The 24,197-nt window shown below is 40.9% G+C and overlaps 1 protein-coding gene across 1 annotated transcript in view; it reads right to left on the bottom strand.

The window, feature by feature from the left end:
* msh3 (mutS homolog 3 (E. coli)) overlaps positions 1-24,197 on the bottom strand; it is a 30,067-nt gene that overhangs the window by 3,310 nt on the left and 2,560 nt on the right. Inside the window, exons 7-21 of the mRNA XM_026322142.1 lie at positions 24,017-24,156; positions 23,761-23,927; positions 20,083-20,192; positions 19,876-19,990; positions 19,416-19,500; positions 18,633-18,742; positions 16,708-16,840; positions 15,060-15,247; positions 13,806-13,974; positions 13,564-13,628; positions 13,018-13,134; positions 12,682-12,789; positions 11,404-11,518; positions 10,905-11,062; positions 5,815-6,001 (exon numbers count right to left, since the gene is read on the bottom strand). Coding sequence (XP_026177927.1) covers positions 5,815-6,001; positions 10,905-11,062; positions 11,404-11,518; positions 12,682-12,789; positions 13,018-13,134; positions 13,564-13,628; positions 13,806-13,974; positions 15,060-15,247; positions 16,708-16,840; positions 18,633-18,742; positions 19,416-19,500; positions 19,876-19,990; positions 20,083-20,192; positions 23,761-23,927; positions 24,017-24,156 — 1,967 coding nt within the window. The remainder of the gene's footprint in view (positions 1-5,814; positions 6,002-10,904; positions 11,063-11,403; positions 11,519-12,681; positions 12,790-13,017; positions 13,135-13,563; positions 13,629-13,805; positions 13,975-15,059; positions 15,248-16,707; positions 16,841-18,632; positions 18,743-19,415; positions 19,501-19,875; positions 19,991-20,082; positions 20,193-23,760; positions 23,928-24,016; positions 24,157-24,197) is intronic.

Here is a 24,197-nt window from a genome sequence, read left to right as displayed (position 1 = left end):
GAACTCTGGCATTAAGGTTAAGACATGAAAATCACAAAAAGTGGGTGGCGTGCTCACTCACTCAGCCTCACTGACAAATGCATGCACAAACATTAACCTCTCAGCAATGCACTCTCAGAATAGCTGCTAAGAGCTCCCCACTAAAACAAATGCATGCCCTTTCCTGCTTACTTTAACAAGCCAACCCTATAAATGGAGTAGAAAAACCAAAAATCTGTGAAAATATGTTCTGCCTGATACTGTGCAACAGCCCTGACAATGTGAAACACTGGTGAAACACAGCTACTAATGCTGGAATAAAAACACTAGTATTATTAATCATTAGGCCACAGATAGTGGTAATAACAACAAATTGCCTATGAGTTCCCATGAAGGAGCAGGCCTGAGTCTTACGTCACTGCAGCAGACAGAAGTCTGCAGGACTCGGCTTGGCTTCAGCATCGGCCCGCTAACTGCTCGGTCTAAGAAAGGTCACATGTCACCAATAATACCTCCCCTGAAAATCTGAAAAAGACATACATGGTCATTTCTACGTTTTCAACTAAGACACAGACCTGCACCTGCTTAAACACACATACTGTACAACATAGGCTCATAGACACACACACACACACACACGCACACACACACACACACACACACACACACACACACACACACACACACACACACACACACACACACACACCCTCACACACACACACACACACACACACACACACACACACACACACACACACACACACAGGCTACTTCAATCATTCCTGTTCACCTGCACTGAAAGGTAGAAGTAAATGAAGCGTGATGGAGGGACCATGCAGTCCGGATAATTGACTAACTAGGTGCTAATGCAGCTCATTACCAGACCACCCCAGGTTGCATTGACTGCTTTGTTGCACAGAATTAGATGATCTGATGAAATTAGTGCTAAAACATTTAGTAAATTAATTGATTAGTCACAGGCTATTCTGATGATCACAAAATTCTTTAGGAAATCATCAAGTAAAAATACAAGCAATCAACAAGTTCCTGGTCCTGTGCATCAACATTTATACAGCAGGACTAACTGCATAAGCAGTTTTAACATATTCTTTAAGTTTTTGGAAACTGCCACTAAGCATTTTTTTTTTTTTTACCTACTGCAGTCTAAACTTTTCTCCAGCGCCTGAGAAAAATGTCTGGCTTTCTAGTGGCTAAATGCTCCACTATGTTTACCAGCCTGTCTCTACCTGTGTGGATCTGCTGTCTGGATTTGCCGTCGGTTTATCAGAGCTTTTTCAGTGTAAACAGCACTAAACCACTCTACAGACTGGTGGTGAATGCGATTTAATAACTCTCACCAGGTTTCCCACCACAAATGACACCTCATTATTTGGTCTATTCTTAATTTAAAAAAATACTGATTGTGTAGTTGTATGTTTATTGATCAGGAACATAAAAGCTAATTGAGACCCTAGAAGAAACACTATTGAATTTTAGGAGAAATCTGCTGAAAAGTAGTCCTGCCACAGATACAGTATGATCCAGTTTACTCGGGTGTATGACCTTAAATTTCCCAGTCCTCCACGATGACTGTGATATAGACAAAAATATGCCCACTGAAGATAAAAATGGGGATGCAGGGATCATTTCTCAGCTCTAGGATTATGAGAAATTGTAGCCTGGGATGGGAAGATCTACAAATATCCACCCAGAATGTAAACTGAAATGTGCTGTATGTTTATAAACACAGAAAGGAATGCTTGGAGCAGTCAGTCCAGATGTGTGTGAAGGTTCAAAGAAAACATAGACAGATTGTTTTTCATCTCTGCTTAAAGTTAGTGACTCTATGCAATGCTAATGCATTAGCTGTTAGCACAACGCACCCTGATAGTGGTCGAGTTGCAAAATTCCTGTATTACAATGGCAGGTATATGATCAACCTTTACAGAGGTCTTGATCAGTGATGTTTGTATATTTGTATATAATATATAGAATATTTTGTGTTTTAGTGAGAAACGGCTTTATATATTTTACAAGCCTAAAATTTAGTTTGGCACTAAAAGTCCTACATAGAAACTATCTGATTTAGATAGCTTGCACTTTTTCAGTAACACCTGCCACAAGACACTCAGTTTATGTGTGAATGTTCAAGTAAATTCAAACAAGCTGTGCCCCTGTCCATGCCAGTATTAAGAGAACTTATTTTCCTTTTCATAACAGAACCTGGAACTGAAATTTGCAGTTAAAATATTATATAAAATAATAATAATAACAAATTTAGGGCTGTAAGTATTAGTGAAGTAGTCGTTCATCAAATTTGATCGTGTAAAAACTCAAATTACTTTTCGAGAACAAATCCAGAATATTTCTATTTTCTGATTCTAAAAATGTGGAGGATTCGTTGCTTTTACGATTTGACATGATTGTAAATCCATGATCAGCTTAAAAATAATTCTCAAATAATGAACACACAGATTACCAACGATAATAGATTTCCTACTTGTGGTCGGCACCTAGAAATAGTCAAGAGTCCACTGTAAGCCGAGAGAAAAACAGGCCACGTGCATGAGTACAGTGCAGAGTGCAGTGGAGCACATGTGGGTCTTCGTAGGAGCTTTGTGCATAAGCGTGTGCACATCAGACCATTTACGCCCACACAGAACAATACATTGTACTGGAAATGTACCTATTAGCGTGCACCCAAAAGTGAGCTTAGTGAGTCCTACTTCTCTAAGTCTAAGCCTGATTGTCTCTACTATTACAGTAGAGTATTACAATATTTTTGCAGTAATATGCAAGTCTGAGTCACAATACAAGTGGAGAAGAATGTGCAGCGCAGAGCTTAGTGTGAAGCTAATGGCAGGGCTGGCTGTTAGTGTGAATAAACGTGAGTCCAGCTGAGTCTCAGAGTGACTAATGGCTAAAGAAAAGGGCAGTATGAGGCAGTTCACCCAGCTACAAAGGCACCAAATTAAATAAACACGCACTCAACCGACCTCACGATGGCTGTGATTTCATCTTAAAACACTGCAACTTCTAGCAGAAGCAGCTCCTAGTTTTAGCGACAAGCTTTTATTCTCCTTTTTCCTTTCTGCATCAAGGCTGTCTCTTTTATTGAGTGTTGTTATGAAACCCATCTACATTTAACTACCTCTCAGGTGAGTGTTGGGGGACAGTGAAAGGTGTGTTACTATAACAACCGAGTCAAAGCAGGGGTAGTCTAGCCTGACTTTTGACGTGAAGAGCTGAGTCTGATGAGGAGGAGGGGGACGGGGCAGAGGAGGAAGACGAAGTGTAGGAGGGAAAGCAGAGAGCATGAAAGACTACAGGTCTGCATGTTCCGGTCGCTGCAAAGCATAACTTCTTTTGTGTGTCTTTCTGTTAATAGCAAGGCTTTTCTAACAAATCAATGCTGTTACACAACAGGTAGTTAGAGAACTTCCTCCTCCTGCCGACAGCAGCTCCCTGCTGCATTAGCTGCTACTTACACATTTTTATTCTGCGTTTTCCAGCAGACTTACATAACCTCAGGATTCTGTCCAAAGACTAATGTGGAACTGGCCAAACATGGAAACTGGAAAAAGGTTTTCAAACATAAAAGGTTATTTGTCGATAAATGAATTGGGGAAACTTGGGGCAAGTTGGAGCTTTTAAGACTTTGAAAACAGAAAATAAACAAATACCAAAATAACAGATTTCTTAGACTGGATACAGCTTTGATTACCCAGGATGCAACACTACAGCAAGCATGCATTAATCGTGAAGCAGAAAATCATCACTGTTACATGTCTCTGTCCAAAGAGTCTTTCATGAGGACGAGCAGATTCAGAATTGCCTGTTTGTGTGGTCTGCTGACTGTCAGCTACACATTTAGTGATGTGCTGACCCACAGTAATCACAAAAACAATGTTCCTCAAGTGCAAGATTAAATATGCGCTCCCTAAGGTCAACACACACCATCTGAGCAGATGAAACTTTATTCCCCAGGGAGGCTACGGCCTGGAAGGCACTAATACCATACACATCCCACCCAGCTGCTTCAAACACAAGACCTCTGCACCTCTTGTACTAACTGATGGTATTTTAGTGTGTGTGTGTGTGTGTGTGTGTGTGTGTGTGTGTGTGTGTGAGTGTGTGTGTGTGTCAATCCAAAGATCTTGACTGTTATTATCAGCTGTATCAGCTTAACACCAGAGCCCTTCTTTTTCCTAATTTGGGTATTAAAGCTGCATTGATTTTTTTTAGGTGAATTGAGGGCATCACAACAAGCTGCCATCAGACCTTGAAGCTGCTGCAGCTCACATGTTAGCAGCTGCTAACAGTCTAATGGCCTATTTTAACTTCTAGAAAATACAGAGCAACATAGGGATTGATTTAGAGTCCTGTTTCTGCCACCTGACAAATGTAAGTCCAATATTTACTGACATTTTAGCTCTGGAGCTCGCAGCTCCGCTCTGGTCCTCCCAAACTAATGAAGAGCACAGGCTCTGGCACTGCTGCTCTAAACGCTTCATGACGCTCACACTTTGGTTGCTAACTTCTGTCTGTGTCCTTCTGGGTGTATGCTCCATGGATCAAAGCTTTTTCATTAAAAATAGGTGCCTGTCACTGCTAGAAATTGGGTTGATGAGAGTGGAGGTTGCAGGCCCAAAAACCAAACCTACAGCTAACCCTATTTTATATATTTGCATTTTTCATTAGTTTATGTTACAAGGGAAAATCTAAGTGTTTTAATCCATCACTACATCAAGTACACAGACTGTGTGAGACTGTAATAATGGGTTTTCTCTGCTTGCTGTATTATTTGTCTGTTCATTGATATATACAAGTGCTTTACATGGTCCTTGATAATGTCAGTATTGATAACACACCCTTCTCCTCTCTTGCAGGGTACCATTTATCTGTCAAAATGGAGATACATAACATTGTGTAACACCCAAGGGCTCCTGCCTGTGCCAGTTCACATAATCCCTGCAGAACACACACACACACACACACACACACACACACACACACACACACACACACACACACACACACACACACACACACACACACACACACACACACACACACACACACACACACACACCCCCTCAGGAATACTGATTCCAAGTACTACAAGCTGAAAAGCCCCAAAAACTGTACCATCAGTCTGTCTCCGCCTTCAGTGAACCATTACCACCTCTAGCTAAAACTGGACCTTTCTGCTTTCCATACATAACGACGGACGACAAGAATCATGTCATTAAGCCATGGAAGCGACACATATGAGCCCTTGTGGACACAGCCTGCCATCAGACCTGATTATGTGGGTGTTTCCTGAGGATAAAATGACATCTACAGTAGTATATCATATATACATTCACCAATTGGGCACCTAGGGGTCACTCTTCCTCTCTTTTTCTTCTCTATTCCATTGTATCCTGCTGTTTAACGGCATATTAACATTACAGATCTAGTTTCTCAAGAGTTTTCAAGAGCTGCTGTGCTGCCGAGGTCAGTGGTGGCACATCTCTATTTGCAAAACAAACAATCATAGCATTCTGCTACACACACAAGCATGTACAATCAAACACTTTCATGTACACACACACACACCCAAATACACATCTTTATTCAAGGCCATTAGAGCTCATGGTTAACTCAGCTGGGTTAAGGATTCGACAGGTTTGTGGATTTAACAATAAGATGGATGTGTGCTTGGAAATCGCATATGTTTCCAGTTATTAAATATTTCAGGTACCTGCACCAAATGTCATTTAACATTTGTATATTTCTTATCGCCATGACTTCAGCACAGACTGACCACAGATGCAAACTCACACTTACATGGCGGATGAAGTACTCCAGAGTGGCATAGGCGATGGCAATCCCATCATGGGTGCTTGTGCCCCGACCCAGTTCGTCAAGTATTACCAATGAGTGTTCAGTTGCATGGGAAATGATGTCAGAGGCCTCTGTCAGCTCTTCCATGAACGTGCTGCGTCCTTTGTAGATGTTGTCTGAAGCCCCCATCCTGATAAACAACCAGACAAAGAAACAAGAGATGACAAGGTCAGGAGGACACAGAGGATACAGAGGATTACTCACAGTAATCAGCAAAACAATATCACTCTTACAGATTAGGCAATCATGAGGTGTTTTTCCTTTTTTTGTGCTGTGCATGTGGTACAAGTATATGATGGGTAAAGTGTCAGAACCAACAATAATTTTTTTATGTACATAATCATGATTCATGAATTAAAATCAACATAGAGCCACTGACTATCACTCTGCAGTAACAGTGCTGTTATATTCCTTTCCATAGAAAGAGAGCGACTGCGTGGGCGTGATGCACACTTTAAATATGTCTGCAGAGGGTGACTTTGCAACAAGAGGTCTCGTTAATTTGGTACAGCATAAAGCTCCTGAGCCCTTGGTGAAAGTGAAATGACTAAAGGGTCTCAGAAATTAAATTAAAGATCATTTCTCTTTCACGTCACCATCTTGATAGTTCACAGAATGCATGTTAAAAGTTGACAAACTTGGTATATCTAGTAGTTTTGGTCGTCAGTATTAATATATACTTTGGAAGTAAAACCTTTGCCAAAGCTTTTCTTTTTTTTTGACACAGAAGGAGATACCCTATGAAAAAAAGTAAGTGGACACTGGAACATTAAACAAAAATTGAATTTTCCCTTAATTGGATCTAAAAAAGACTAGCCTAAGTAATTACAACCAGCCCCAGGGCAAAAGTACACACAAGAATCTCAGTAGTGGCTCAGTGCAAGTGCAAGAAAAAGACTGGGCCTCATGCAAACCCCACTATTTCAGTGAGACTTCTTCTTTTGTGGTGCGTCATTTAAGAGGACTTGTGGCTTTTCCCACTTTCTTCATTATTCTGGGTTACAAACACTGCTTCCCTTCTAATATCTCTGTGAACGTCATATGTTCCTTCACCATCTCTTATATCAGTTCTGAACCACTTCAATGCATCGAATGATTAACTCTAATGTTATGTTAAATGCTTCATTCTTTACACACTATGTGTCACAGTACAGTGCTGCTCTGATGACATTTTGTTGGAAGCTTGTTCCCCTCCTTACTTTCTGCTAACATTTTGTGAATGAAGCAGAGAGGGAAAGCAGCAATACATGGTTTATATAGCACCACATTAAATAAATGTAGTATTTTGCAATATAATAACTGCAATGCCAAAAAGCTAAATCTACAGCCAGTGACAGAGGAACAGTGGAATGAGGCTACCTTGATGCTACCTGATGCTGCCATCTGTCTGTCAATTTCAGTTCAATAGATATATATTGATTACAAAATATACTATGACAACAAGTTGAATTCTTCACAAGCCTTTGAGAGCTCCTCTGAGGCACAGACGCAGACTGACAGACAGGGCAGTGATTCATCTAACTAAAACTCGACTCCAGCTGGATCACATCCCTTTGCCAGTTAGTGTTTCTTGCCTCTATGTCTGTCTTTCCCTGTCCTGATTGACTTTCAACATAGCACTTATCAATGAACCAAAAACCCGAGCTTCCAGCATGGGTTACTATGGTTACACCACACGCCATATAGTAGAGGGGTATGCCATGCATGCTGCTGCATTTCATTAGCCAGTTTATCGTGTGTGTGTGTGCCTAAGACTCAGGGATCTATAATGTGTGACAGGAAGGAAGTCAGAATTAGATGAAAATGAAGGGGGCTTCTCTCACACTCTGTCTGTCCACTGAAGAGAGGACCACAGAAAGACTTCACCAGCTGGTAGGCCTGCTGGTCTCATTGAGTCCGTCCTTTCCGCCAAACAAATTGATTCTTAAAATAGACTAATTATTTTCACCTCACACCTCCCCAGTAAACATGTTTAGGCACATTTCAAGTGTTTTTGTTACATCACTAATATAATAAATGAAGGAAATGGATTAAGTTTATTCGATAAATTAAAAAAATTTAAAAAATCAACACTTGGACAGAGCTCTCAGCAATCCATGATGTTGACTGGATTTGGGTTGTTATTTATTTTAGCTGATATAAGCTGCTCTTGTCCCTTCATCCTGTTGGAGACACCAATAAATGATGCAAAAGTCTGAAATCTAGAGCAAAAAGCTCAATGTCAGTACATTAACACATTACCTCTGTCAATTACACAGTCCGTTAATGTGAATGAATCCTAAAATTTGTCTAATCTTTTTGAATAACGTATCTATATTTCTGCAGCATTACCTCCTTACTTTAACTTTAACTCAGCTTTAATCCTCCACAGAACACTACAGAACACTACAAGGCCTAACTTGCCCTGTGTGCCACCTACATGACGACACGAACACTCTGACAAAGCAGCACCATGAAAACTCAGCAGAACAGATACGACGGTTTAGGATACAGCATTTTTCCATGTTCAGCATGTTACAACACCTACGTAAGGTGATGGTATTACACAGAGACCTGTTGGCACCAAATCACACACCACCGCTTGTGAGGTCTCTGTGGATATTTGGATCCATTTCTGCACCTCCACCCCCCAACAAAAGAGGTAAAAAAAAAAAATCTCACTGCATTTTCTGATGAGAGGGAAGCTTGTGAGAGACTTTAGTAAAACACAGTTTAATCACTACTAGGAGTCTATGGTTGATTAAAAGCCCCATCCAAAACACAGTTTTACGTTCTGCTTCCTTTTTCTGTTTCCATAACAACCATGAAGGGATGGGAGGAAAAAAAAAAAGTGCTCTGTAACCTTCAGGACTCAATACCAACAGGAAAACACACACAGCAGCTGCGTATTTGCATGAACACATACTGTATATGCATATGTCAGCCACAAGGTTGCTATCTTAAAATCTAAAAAGGTAACATGCATAGATTTATTTTAAAATGCAGCAGGACACTGGGCAGGAAAATAAAACCAAGACTCAATAAGCTTTAAACTAATCTCCAGATTTTTCACGTTAGCCTCATTGATAATCAGTCATCTGGATCAGTTCAGACAGGATATCCCATTAGACACCTATGAACCATTTCATTACGTCCAACCCACAAACTCTGCTTGTTCCACACCAGTAAAACTCTCAAACTCTCACCCCATGCCAGTCACCCTGTAAGCAGATAACAGCTCTCTCTCACACACACAACATGAAACACTTCCCACTGCTGCATCTATTATGTCTGACACAACAGAGGGAATTGATTGAGACTCAGAGCATTTATTATCAAAACATATTTTCCTCAGGATCTTATCGATATCTCTTTTACATAGATAGACCCGGCAGTCCAACAAGAAACACGCAGGACAGAACATACAGTGTGAGTGTGTGTGCATTTTATCTGTGGACATTAATTACTAAAAAGTTACGTTATTTATTTTATTTTTACAAAGAGAACAAATATTAACCTCCAAACCTCAGAGACCTGACTAAACTAGAGACGTGCAAACACACAATTCTGCACGGCTTTACTTATGAAGTAGACTTTTAAAAAGGACGCTTTAAAAAGAAAAGCAGATGAGCACGATGACAACAGGCTTTAACACACTGAATCTGAGCATCCATAGTTAAACCTTTGCTAACTCCACAGCTCTCTCTCCCTGCAGAACAGAAAATGTTCTGCAGGTGAAAACACACCTGGGGAAAAACATATATGACTGTGTACTTCAGATTCAGGAAAACAAATATTAAAAGTCAGTGTTTTGCTGACTTGTGCAATTTTTCTAATAAAATGTATACGCTTTTGTTTGTGTATATATACACACATATATATATATACTGTATTTCAATTACCGTAATACATTTCCAAGGTTTTCATCAGTCCCAACTCATCAGTCTAATCACCATTAACCCAAACACTAACCCTACACTAGACCCTGACAGATGCAATGATCTCTTTCATATGATGTTCAAAACCTCCAACTGTTTCTCTCACGGACAGACGTAAGAACACACACATGTGGACACACAGAGTTTTGGTGTGCTGACAGGTTTCTCACTCCCACTGGGTTAATACATAAGAACATGCTTAAACCCGCAAAAAAGACAATTACACACATCTGCAAGCCATTATGCCTAATCACACAGTGCAGCAGAGGCAAAACAGAAACCATATATTGGCACTAATATGTAGTCAGGACTGGAAACTACATGCAGAGCTTTCTGCTAATCTCATCATAATAAGAATAATCATTGTCAATCAATAATTATTGTCCATCGTACCAATCCATGGCAGAACAATAAAGCTGAGCTTATCAAACAACCCGTGTTCACCTTTTCTCCTCCCCCGACACAGATCTCATGTGTGGAGAAGAACACACTAGGATTACACAGGATTAGTCTGAGTGTCAGTTCTAAAAATAAATGTAACCATATCAGAAACAAGGAAGGTGTCACAGGGGGAATGAGGTGTTTAGGAGAAAGTGAGATTTATTTTTTTTTCATATCTGCAGTAGATGCACCTGTGCCCTTGTGTTTACTTGTACTAACAAGAAAGACTCAAAGGTGAAAGTGTGTGTTCTGTCAATGTCGTCATAGTCATTAGCATCACCTTCCTGCCAATGGGGAACAGGGCTAGTGACCCAGATAATACTTGAGTTTCTGTCCGGCAATAAAGCAAGATGAGCACTACAGATTGGAATGACGCCGTTGTGTCACTTTACTGACTAGGCACACAGTGTATACAGTGTAAGTGTATGTGTAGTGTTCTCTCTTAATCTTTTAATGTCATTCTCTGTGGATGTGTCATCTTTATTGCACCTGCCAGGAAAATAAACATCTATGTGCTAAGATGGTTACATTGTGAGCTCCAGTTTCTGGAAAATCCATACAAGCAAATTAGAGAATGTACTAAGCATGAACTTTACAGTGTTTGTGAATAAATTAGTACTGCATAAGAGATTTAACAAAAGAGGAGGTGTATTTTCAATGTGTTTATGTTGATACCTGGTGTAAATGCCATCCACTATGCCCAGACAGGCCTCAGAAGCCGGGACATAGGAGCCCATCTGAGCCATAACACAGATCAGGGCTACCTGACGGATGTAGGAGCTCTTGCCCCCCATATTAGGACCAGTTATTATCATAGTTCTCCTGCCACCACCCTGTTGCAGAAAAGGAAGAGGAGAGAACAATAACAGTGACATAAACAGAAAGCAAATGAGGAGAGAGACCGAATAAGATATTTGCATGCTGGAGGTGGGTGGACTAAAAGCTTGGCTTCTCTATTGCCGTGTGCTTCTGTTACAAGATTAACCTACACCCACTCCAGCACCAAGCAAGGAAGTGTGTGTGTGTGTGTGTGATGCAACGTACGCTGTTGCATCACACATTGTCTTAGAACAGTCCCGGCGAGTTAGCGAGCAGGCTAATGTCTGAATGCATTCTGGCTCCACTTTGTTTCAAAGTACTCTGAATGAGGCCGTCTGTGCATGGCTGTGTGTACCTGTAATTCAGTGTGGTTGGGCACATACTGGTTGTGCTCTCCCATCAGCAAGTCAATGGCAGGATGTCTGCCATCCCTGATCATGATCGTACACTGACTGTCACACACCTCTGGCCTGAACATGGAGAATACATCAATTAAACACTCTCTCTCACTCACTCACTCACTCACTCACTCACTCACTCACTCACTCACTCACTCACACACTCACACACTCACACACTCACACACTCACACACTCACACACTCACACACTCACACACTCACACACTCACACACTCACACACTCACACACTCACACACTCACACACTCACTCACACACACACACACACACACACACACACATTCGTGATAAGATCAGATAAGCATGTCTAAACATGACATAATATATAAATAAATACATTCTGTAAATACCACTATGCCTTTGTGCAATGTGTTTGCTCTTCTGTTATTCCTTTTCATGTATTGTCTAATGATTAGAGTCTGAATGATGCTGAGCTTTAGAGGATGATGCTGATATTTGAGATTGAAAGTCAGAAATAAAAATTGAAAAAAAAACATAGCGAATTACAAATATTTCCAGATTAGCATATATCTGAGATATGTTGAATTTTGACCATTTAACAATCCTGACATTCAATTATTTTACATAACACATATGACAAAAATTATTGAAAAACACACTTAAATTGGGAAATGCAATTTAAAAAATGTCATTATTAAATTAAAATTACATTAATTACACATTTATCCTTGCAGTTTAACTCTCTGCAATTTCTTATTGAATATCTCCCAAAAGACACACTGATGCAAGATATATGTGTTAACCAAATACAGGCTGATAATATATAGTCCTGCCAACTTACAGTATCATGCTGTGCTAAAACGAGAGAACACAATAAAGGATGCATACAAAGTCCACACATAGCAAAAAAGACAATTAGATGTGGATAGAAGTGGAATTTACACATTAAAATGTGTAGAAATAGTCAATATAAAGGTGTGTGAGTGTGTGTGTTCATGCGAGTGGAAGAGATGTTGGCGTTCTGGCTGAGCACACTGCTGAGCCTGGTGCATACTCCCACACACAGTCTGTCTGAGACTGTAGGACATGACACAGGACACCCACACACAACCACACACAACCACACACAACCACACACAACCACACATTCACAATGCAAACTCACTCTCTCTCACACACACACACACACACACACACACACACACACACACACACACAGCAATATTTACGGTCATCACGAGGAGGACGTTACCTGCAATAGTCCCCTTGTTTTGCCACCTCAGCCAATGAAAAGAGACAATCCATGGTTGCTAGGTGACTAATAGCCCTTTTCATGGCGTGATAGTGCTCCCCAAACTGACTACAGAGAGAGAGACAGACAGAGACAGAGACAGAGAGGAAAAAGATTTTCAAGTGTAAATTAAGGTAAGTGCCTACTGTGTTCTAGGTAGACGGCGCTGACAGTGTACTTGACTAAATCAGACTAATACTGGCAGGCTGAGAGCTGTGGAGGCATCTCTCTGAACCAGAGATTGACGTGTTTTTAGCAGTTTTTCATTTAAGTTGTGTGTGGATGTGTCTGTCATACTCCAGGAAATTGGTCCACTCCCTCTGGCAGTCTAGTAGCAGCTGCTCTCGGAGCTGCAGCAGTTTCTTGTAGCGCTCCACCAGGAAAGGACTGTGATACCTGCTGACTGCCTTGGTACTGTAGATGAGAAGGGGAGCAGAGGTGAAGTGAGGTTTCAAATGATAGTGAGTGTGACACAATGGACCAGAACTATGTCTGAAGTGTCCCAAATAAAAAAAATTTAAAAAAATTAACAGACATCTGCAAACCAATCAGAAATATTAGAAATATGTCTTTTCCATGAGCAGGAAATTAGACATATGTATTATTAACAATTACATTACACAATTCAGTGCACAAAGAAGAAAAATCCAGTTCCCCAGAATACGGGAGCTACTTCTGCAAAAAATCATTTGCGATAGCACAATATTCAGTTTGGGCTGATATCAAAACCATAGAGCCAATTGTAAAAAGAGGGTCAATATCCCATCATTTTAGAGAATTGTATAAAGTTATTGGTGATTACATACGTTCATCTCCGGTCTGTGCATACGTGTGTGTGCTCACCAGCTGATTTTGACCCAGTCAGGTGGAACAGTGGATGACAGCAAGTTCTTCACCTCAATTAGAAACTAAAGGCAGAGGAGGAGGAGGAGGAGGAGAGGAGGAAGACTTTATTAAGAGGGGAGCAGACAGAATAACGTGTCACTTCTGTTTAAAACAAACACATACACACATACATTGTTATTGTGACTCAGTCTCCTCCCACTTGTCTTTCACTCTCGGCCTCAAACACACACAGATGGTACCTCCTGTCCAGAGACGGTTGTGTAGTCTAGTGTGGGGGCCTTCAGCGTCAGGCGGATTTCTCTGCGGTGGTCCTGAATCTCATTTAGAACAGTCTGGATCTGTTCCCTCCGTTCCTGCAGCACTGGAAAGCCGGACAGATCTGAGAACAGTTCTGTCTTATTCCCCGACCTGCACAAATACAGAGCCCAAATGTGACAGCTGCTGATAACACAAAGCCTGCTTGTCCAGAAACAGAGAAAATACAGGGCATTTTCTGAGACATGAGCCTGTTAGCCTGACTTTTTAGCAGTACTGGGGAAAACAAACCAACCATGTGTTAGTAGGAGGGCCTTCATCCTGGTATCCCATGAAAAACTGTTGATAATTCATTATGGGAGTGACAGCAGGCATATGACATCACAATTATCTTGCATTTCTGAGCTCAGTATCATGGTACTGTTTTTTTCTGATTCCCACATTAACATAATTATGAAGATGATGTCAGTCTGGAAGATTTACCGCTCGATTTAGCACTATGCACTAGTGTTTAATAATAACAGTGAACGCAAACAGCAACTGAACTGAAATAAATCCATTGTAGGAAGGTTAAATCAACACCAAACCTTCCATTAGAGATTTATACCTTCTAAATATGAAAATGCTTCAATACTGTATCTTGAAAAATATAAACAATAAAACATGCAATTTAAAAAAATGTTTGGGAATAATTACAATACAAAACTAACACACAACACGATGTGCAAGGCAAGTTATTTAACAAGAAAATCTCCCCCTAAACGCAGCGTTGATCATATTTTTAAGTCACTTATCAAGTAAAAATGCCAAACATTGTCTTAAAATGTCAGGGTTGGCTGCTTTTCTTTATTTTATATCACCGCAAATATCTTAGGGTTTTAGACTGTGGGTGCCAAATCATAATGGAAACTTTTCATTATTTTCTGAAATTAAATTCACTGAACATTTAATCACTTAATAAAAATAACATCAATAGATTCATAAAAGAGTAAAAGTCATCCTTAGCTGCAGTTTTTATTTACCTGTCTACAGTGGGTATACACAACAAACGTAAATGATCAAATATTGACATGACCATGGCCATGATCACTTAAGAGCATCACATTCAAAGGCGCTTATCAGTCACTTGTAATGCTTTGCTCAAAGATCTACTTCCTTTGCATAGCTGCTCATTGCAAATACTCACTTCTCCCTCTTTTGCCTCTAAATGCTTCTTATTCATGCTGCTGGATACTCACTTGGCCGCCTTTTCATTGAGCACCTTGAGGAAGCTGTGGGCTGGAGCCAGCAGGTCAGGAGTGTCCAACAAGAGTCCTTGGAGCAGGGCCGAGCTGATCTGCGCCTGGATAGCTGGTAACAAGGCCCGCAGCTCCAGCCCCAGGCGAGATAGACTGCCACTAATGAGGTAAAACTCTTGTGTGGAAGACTAAAACACACAAAGGTATGCAGAATGTTTGATAAAGCACATACTGCTAAGCAATAAGTGGGTCTTAAATGGTGTGTCGCCACTGTAAGGGAAAATGCGACTGATCAGAAAACACTGAAACCAGAAATAAGAAGTGCCTTTTTTGTTAACCAACTAAATGCAAATAATCTTTTCTTTGTTGCTCTGTGTGTGTGTGTGTGTTGTGTTACTGAGGGATTCAGTAAACCAGCGAGTTTAGATCCAGCACAATCTTATTTAACAAGTAATCACTGATTGCAGCCAAAGCTCTGAGAGAAGCTCATTAGCAACGGCACAGTAAGTCTTCATAATATTAAAAATAAATAAATAAGCAAACGTCATTACTGCATTTCACATATGACAAAAACGCAGAAGGTTTAATCAGAACTTAACCACCACAAATGAATTTCCATCTATCATCACTCGCTTTATAATGGGACTCAGCTCTTTTAGAAATTCTTGACCACCTACAATACAAAAGCACAGCCGTCTACACATGCACTTAATACAAAGCAAATATTTATTATTTCCTCAAGATCAATGCTGATCGATATTCTGGATGAAAACACCAGCGAGGAGAGGTGACTGAAGATTACACAGCCTTTATGTTGCCATGAGTGACGTCACAGGAAGGTACCTGCTCATAAAAGGTCAATGAGAATCACACTGACACTGGTTAATGGTATTAATCAAACGCTGCAGTTTTCATGGTCCCCCTTGTCAGCAGTGCCCGTGCTGCTTTTTTATGAACCCATACAAACAGTGACTGTGGACCAAAAGCATGCCCTCCCTCCTATTATGTCAATGGAGCTATAGGGACACAGACCATTACACACAGGCCCATTTATCTAGATGGGCTAAATGACAATTAAGGCCCCTGTCTGTGTGTGTGTGTGTGTGTGTGTGTGTGTGTGCATTGCTGTACATGCAACAAGACATCAAGCCTGTAGCACAGTTCCTCTCTCATCTCTGTACAACACAAACAGGTGGGATGAGGCTGAAACCTTTTGACATTTCAAAGATGGCTTTGATGGGAAATGAGATTGTGTCAGACAATCAGGAAAGTGCCACTGAGGCAGTTGCTCCCTGTTTTTAATCAAGGAGCATGCCAAAAAAAAAAAAAAAACAGAATAAAAGAATCAGAGAGAGACAATTATCTTGGTTTTCAGTTTTATGCAAAACAGTAAGAAAAATAAAGTCAGGTAAGATTAGATTTTGGCCAGTCTTTCTAGCGGATTTGAACTGTGTCACTGTGACCACAGAACTGAGTTTAATGAAAATGTCACTTAGAGACAATAATCAGTTCAACCAAAATGAGAACCAAGATGTGAAAATGTTTTTTTTTTTCCTTTAAACAGTGGCCAGAAGAGTGTGTGTGTGTGTGAGACAATGTCCGCCTCACGTGCCATTCTCTGAATTTTGTCCCTTCCATTAGTTTTTACCTTTTTGTGGTATATGCTGCAGATGCCTCTCTCGAGGTCGGGCAAATGTGACATCAGGGATCTGATGGAATTTAAAGTCAGAGAGTCTGACTCTAAGATCTCTTGAATGGCATCCTGCCTCTCTGAGATAGACCTGTGGGTTCATGGAAGCAAAGGGATGATAGAAAATAAAGAGACGCCGAAACTATGAGAACAAGAAGGAAGGAAGAGAAATTAAAATGTTAATTCCACATCATCAGCAAAGAAATGCGTCATCCAGCTGAATCAGTCTTGATTGAGAGGTACTGTTAAGAAGAAAGGTGTTTCAAACATACAACAAATAAGTGACAAAATGCCCCTGATTAGCTTCCTTGAAAATTCAAAGACAGGCTGTGATTTACCAGTAGCCTGAACAACTTCAATTGAAACCTCTATGAAAGAGTGATGCAGTTGTCACTACAGCAAGCTCAGGTACTTCAGTTAATGCTTTCTTCCTATTACTTTACAAAATCTCTGGCACATCCTTTGTGGAGAAGAAACTGGCAGTATACAGATGTGTTTTGTTTTTTACAATGCACTTCACAGTGGGGCCAGGTAAAATATTCAAGATGTGATTTAAGAGGTTGAAAAGTTTGGAAAAAGGTTTAACAGCTGATCTGATGTCTGAATTACAAAAACATACAAATCCCTTATATGCAAACCTGTCAGGTAAAAATGGAGTGAAAATGCTTAGTGATCCTGAATGTACCTATTGTGTGTCTGTGTATGCACATGTGCGTGAGCGTCCGTGTCATGTGCTGCTACGTGTTGTGCCTCGGAATTAGTGTGCCTGGGTGTAATCTGGGTTTTATTGATGCTGAAATTCTGTGGAGCTATCTGTATAATCTGAGAGCAGTATCCAATCCACTGCAGTAATCCCTACATGGTGGGGGAGGGAGAGCCACACACACACACACACACACACACACACAAAATCAATATATGGATAACACAGTAACACTGTAGAGAATTGAACTGGAACAGTACTGCAATATTATAACCGAGAGCCAGTTCGCAGCAGAAGTGCTGTGAGTCAGTTGCAGTGTTTTTATTTTAAAGAGATCGCCTTCAAAACGCTGGTTATGTGTTTTCACCCTGCAGTGTTTCTGAAAAGAGGAGCAGCTGCTCTGCTGTTTGAAAAATAAGTGTTCCCATTATGTGCAGCATACCGCATCCTTTTTAACAACACTTTCTTATACGTTGTTGATGTTCATGATGTTGGAGAATTTCGTTTAAAATATTAACTCGACATCAGAAAGAGAAAATTGCAAGTAAGAAGAACTGAAGTGATATCTGAATGAATGCAGGTCACAAAGCAGATGCTAATCCACTGTTTTATTCTGCTAAACCACAGTGATTAAAGTCATTAAATGCCACCGAATTATAAGTACATCCAAATATGACTAATGACTTTTGCTATTGCTTTTTGTTATGCTTTGATCATGACTTGGTATTTAATCATTTGTATTAAATGAAAACATTGCCATATTTGTACAATTATGCTTTCTGACCCACTAAAAAAAATAAACTGATTGCAAAGCTTCATGGTCCTGCAAGTCATTTTCCCCAAAGTTCTGCCTTTGACGTTGTGCTTTCTCTCAGGCTGTGTAAATCCTGCAGCCTGTACTAGGATTGAAAGACCACATGGCCCAGACTAACATCTCTAATCTACAGCTTGACAAAATCACGTAACAAGTGTATCTTTTGGAGGATGGTACACAGCTTTGAAGCTGCTGCCTTCGTTTCATATCAAAGTTATTGTAATAGTCAGCGTTCCATTGATAATCAGGATTGTCAAACCTCACAGACCAGACAAACCCCTGATGTAGCACTGTGAAACTAAATGATGAGAACAGCTGAAGAGTGTTTTGTCAGAGTTTCAGAGGTCAGAAGTATCCTGTACTCACTGCGGGTCTGTGAGGGGCTGGCTCACCCACTTCCTCATCAGTCTCCTCCCAAATGGTGTGCGAGTATGGTCCAACACCCACAACAGACTGCCCTTCACACCACCATCTGTCTATCAGCAAAACACACAAAAAAATAACCTATACACACACAGTAACACACACAACTTGTATATAATATAATACCCACATGATGTAACAAGTTAGAGCTGAAGGTTGAATTTAAATTGTAATTAAGAAGTGAGCAGGTGAAGGCTTAAACTGGGATTGAACTCTATGTTGTGCGACACACAGCAGCAGTCGTGCTGAACTTCTATCACCCACACAAGCCCGACTAGTCACTGAACACTATCTTGTTATTGGAGATATGACAATTTATCTCAGCCGTTAAACCTTTACACTCCATCGTGCAACCGTGGCTGTAGACTGTCCACGATGTACAAAATCAGGTGACATGAATAAGAAAACCTTTGCACTGAAAGGTGTTTGTCTGGCAGTTACACTTTACTGACATTTCTTGCTCTCCAGCTGTGTAATGTGCTGAAATCATACTAAAACTAAAAGCCTGAGTAAAGCAGGTCAGCTACTCAGCTCCACAGGCTTCCCTTACGCCATGATTAGTAATCCTGATGTGAATTTTTACTATATCAACAGGCTGAATCCAAAGATAAAGTGCAGATGTTGCTGTTCGTGTACTGTACAATATATGGTTATCACCCAGACAGACCTCATCTCTTCACTGGGTCCGATCAGAGGACATGAGTGCCAGATCACATGTGCTTCTACCTGATTGTTGAGGATTTCCAGGTTCCTGAGGGTGGCAGCGCTGAGGCTCATACCCTCCGATTCACAGGACAGACGCCGAAATGAACTACACAAGAGTACAAAATATTTTTACCATGCATCATGTTTTAAAACACACAAAATAACTTTTCCATGGCTTTCCACAGTTAAAAATCACTGACTGAAAATGTGGTTCTTGGCGTTTGAAACTGATGGTTGAAACTGAAGAACTAAATCTTTAAAGCAATCCAGGTGTGAAATATTAAAAATAGAGTGGATCATTTCTTTAAAGTTTACATTGGGAGACCCTTTAAACTCAGACAGAGCCCATTATTGCACTGCTTTATTTAAAAAGGTCACCTTTAAAATGCTCTTTTCACATTGTAGGGCTTCTCTTACAGCCTGTGTAATGTTGGAGAACGTAATGAAAACTAGATGTCGGTATACGTGGGTCTGCATGTACCTTTCACTCCTCAGAACTCTCTCTAAGCTGAATTCTTGGAGGTACTGGATGAGTGGCCCCAGACAGCAGATCACTGGGCTCTCCAATGAAGCTACGCTCGACAGAGAGCGAGAGTCTGGAGGACCCAGACAAACATGCCATATTACTGCACGTACAACACAAATCCTGTGTTTTACAGCTGGATATCAACGTCTTAGAGTTTCTCACCTTTCTCCTGAGCGTGGCAGTAGAACTGAGTGACAGTGTTCATGGCAGAGACAAACTCAAACTGACTGCTGTCCCTCTTCTCAACTCTCACTCGGTCATCAGCCTGAGCACTGGAGGGGAACAACATGATAGCACTGTTTCAGAAGGGCAGTGATGCTTGAGACTGTACAGGCAGATGGAAGCACAAAGTCTGATATCTGATCACTCATGTTTCTGCGAAGAAAGAGACAAGTAAGATTTGTTGTTCAGCTAGACTCCATAGACATATGCACATGCAAATCTCAGACACACACACACACACACACACACACACACACACACACACACTAACACAACTCCCTGTTGCTCCATCACATCTCCTCATTGCTACTCTCGCCATTGCTGCTTTCAAGGACTCGGCTGCTTTGTCTGCTCTGTTGTTGCCAGGGAAACCAAGGCAAACATGGGTTCTGAACAGAGTGCTGGAGCATTTACTTTCTTCCGCTTCGTAACGCTCACACACACACACACACACACACACACACACACACACACACACACACACACACACACACACACACACACACACACACACACAGGCGTGTGCACACACAGTAAATCATCATCTTTGACTTCAGCTACTGGTCAACCTGGAAGCAGAAACTGTATAAAGGTGATCAATAGACATACTGTCCTCACAGAGCAACTAGGACCATTAATTGTTTAAGCAGTCAATTCTGCCATAGCACAAGGTTTACAAGAACAGTGATGATCGGAGATATTGATCCAGGGACAGGGAGGTGCCAAGCCCCGACAGGACCAAGCATCATGAGCCTTGGTTTATTTAGGAAGTCTCAGTCTGGTTTGAGCACAGAGAATGACAAAAGCTTGATACCGATTCAGATTTGTGCAAGCAGCTGACCAGGGGTTTTGCAAGAGTTGTGCAGGTGTTTGACCGTAGACAAAACAATTTGACCATCTAAAATTTTAAGCTGATGATGTTTAAAGAGGGAAGACTGCTATTGACAGAAGTTATTACATGTCATCTAATGGTGCCATAGAGGAAAGATTCACTTCTGGAAACCATGAATGTCTGTAAAAAGTGTGTGCACATAAAGTTAATTCAATTTGGACCAATGAGTTAGGCAGACTAACATTATTATTTCCTAAATTCATCAGCAGAGTCTTTCCCTTATTTCACAGAATATCCTGTCAACATTTGCAAAGTAGCTCCAATCCAAACAATTCATGTTGCTTCTTGGAAAGAGATTCTGTGGTTAATATTTTCAAATATACTTTTTCCAAGACTGTGCACACTACAAATGAAATAGAATTAAATTATCATTTGGGTTTAATCCATCATCACAGAAGTGAAGGGGCGAGTGATTCTTTGGGAACAGTTTAAAGTGCTTGATTATTCTCTGCTGCAGGGTTAACATCAAGCTTGAGAGGGGTCATTTATATTGCACACACTGCACAACAGACAACATAACTTGTGTATTTTATGTGTGTGCATGTGTGGATCTTTTCTGATACATGGCTGCTGTCTACATAACATGGACCCACGATCGAGCGTGTCAATCTAAAATCCTCCCAAAGCAAGAAGGTGAGAGCATATTTCAGTCTGATCCTGACTCCAGGCTGTAGATGAATAAAGCAACTAACACTGCACCTAGCTACCACCAACCTCCCAGGGACTAATTACCTGCCGCTCCACGGACACATACATCCCACTGCCAGGGGGCCTGTCTCACCAGCCCACCCAGGAGACAAAGAGGCTGTCAAACTAACATCAATGCCCAAAACATCACCATGTTTTAAAAGTTCACTTGGTTGGTTCTTGGTTTGTGTTTTTAACAGGGCTGAAGTTACATTATGCCAGTGTTAACAAGTGTCAATTCAGATTTTATAGCCCAACACTGCTGAGCATCATACATGAACATAAATGTGATAAATGTCATGTCTGAGCTGAAGAGACACAGCTGGCCTGTATTTGTATGATACAGGCTGTAAAAGGAGAAGAGTCTTGTCTCTGATGAGCACAACGCCAGAGAGCAGTGCTGTTCAAACACAATAATTGGACTGGCCTTTACGGGCCCAGCTCCACTATTATTACTCAACATAGACAAATGGAATGGGAGAGACAAAGAAAGACAGGAATGAATACAAATGACCCATATTTTCCAGATTTAAATCTAAATGGAGAGAGAAAAAAATGAAAAGGGAAAAAAAAAAAGCCCCTGAGATTAAAAAAAAACTGCAGTATCAAAGGGTCAAAGCCAGTAGAGGTGGAAAATAGCTCCGTATTATCCACGCATCCACTTCTAATCAAATCCACTCCCTCCTGCTCCTTCGTTTCATTTTCAATGCATAATGCAATCACAAGCAGCCCCCAGAGGAGCCCCAGCCCCGCTGGTGTGAACATGCTGGGTGCAGACTGTCAGCAATGATGAGCCGAATGGCAGCACAACAGGGGGCAACAGGTTTTTGGAATACAGCAGTTTACTGATAATGTCGCTGGCCACGCTCTTAATGAGTCAGTGAGCAGCTTTTGTTCTCGTGGTTCAAACAGCACATACATCGAACTGAAGTATGCTTTCATGATTTTGCGTCAGAGCCTTAACCGAAGCTTTTAGTTGAACAGAGAGGTCGGCAACTCCTGCTGCACCTCATGTTCCTACGCTGAGCTAAGCACTGGGGTGAGCTGCTGCCAAATTTCTATCATCACCGACGGTGCTTCCTCGACAGTAAATACAGAGCCACATGCTCACAATATTTCAACTCCGTCTCAAAACAATAGCTAGGTACACATATGAAAATCAGGAATACTGCAATACTGGAACTCCTCCATACTTGGCATTACAGCATCACATCGCTTTGAACAGATGTTTGCATTCAACAGAAAGTTTGTCCCTCACTTACCATCAAAATGGCCTTTTTCAGGCTGGTGTGACCTGGAAGAATCATTATAGCAAACAGAACCTGTTCTTGTGTTCATGGAGGCAGATCAATATTATTGTTGTTTAAAAAAAAACATCATATCCATAACATATCCTTAAATCATCGTACTTTAACACCCGTAATAAATGTTCAAAATCTACTTGGAATACAGGATTTTCCCTTGATACTTTTTGTACTTTTTTGAGTAAACTCCCTGTTAGAAGTAAAAGTACTGTATAAAATAAATCCCAGATACATTTAATATCCATATATATCTATGTTTGCATCGTATGACCTCCCAGCAGCAGTTTGGAAAAACAGAAATGGATTTAATTTAAATTTTTTACTTTCTTCATTTACACTGTAACTACTCCAAACAAATGACCAATGAAATACATTTAACACGTCATCTAACAATTATCTTTCTTTGGAATACAAGTACTATAAAAAAAAATCTTGTTTGCATTTTTTAAATATATAAACCACATTTGGATCCTGTTCAGTGCTACGGTGGTACCAGGGGGCTGTGGGTCATGTGAGCCCACATTGATTTCCTCCTACAGGCTGAGCCTCAAAAGCTCCAGACAAAACTATCTCTCTGCCCTCGGGAAATCTAAACACAATCCATCAGAATGAAGCACACTAACCTCACAAACACAAACACACAGCTTAGCAGCACAGTTTAGCACCTCAGTAAGAACACACCGTTATGTAGTAAATGGGTACAGACCGCCCCCTGGTGGCCTGACAGCAGATTACCTGGCATTGGTGATGCTGTGCAGCAGTCTGTGGGTTTGTTCCGAGAGGTCAGAGGGCACCAGGATCTCCACAGGGTTTATCTTTAGGACACGACCCTCCAGTTCAGAGCGAGACTCACCATCAGGGAAACAGTCCAGTAACACATCCCCTGTGCTTGGCTGCACTGCCTACGTCATGTACAAAAACATGCATAGACAATAGACAATAACAAAGACACACTTACAGTGTGGTAAGATTTGGTTGTACTCAGACTCACCACCAGCCCCACAGTCAGCTGCTTCCTCAGTTTGTCCCAGTTCTCACTGATACACAGCAGGAAGCTGTCAGGAGGGTCCAACACCACGTCACCACTGCCCCCCTCCTCCACATCCCCCAGTCTGCAGACTGGGTTCACATCTAAAGAAAAACTGTCAAGGACGCTGCTTCGGATTTACAGA

This window comes from Mastacembelus armatus, chromosome 9 (assembly GCF_900324485.2).
Source record: "Mastacembelus armatus chromosome 9, fMasArm1.2, whole genome shotgun sequence".
Classification (NCBI taxonomy): domain Eukaryota; kingdom Metazoa; phylum Chordata; class Actinopteri; order Synbranchiformes; family Mastacembelidae; genus Mastacembelus; species Mastacembelus armatus.
This window is presented reverse-complemented; position numbering and strand designations above follow the sequence as displayed.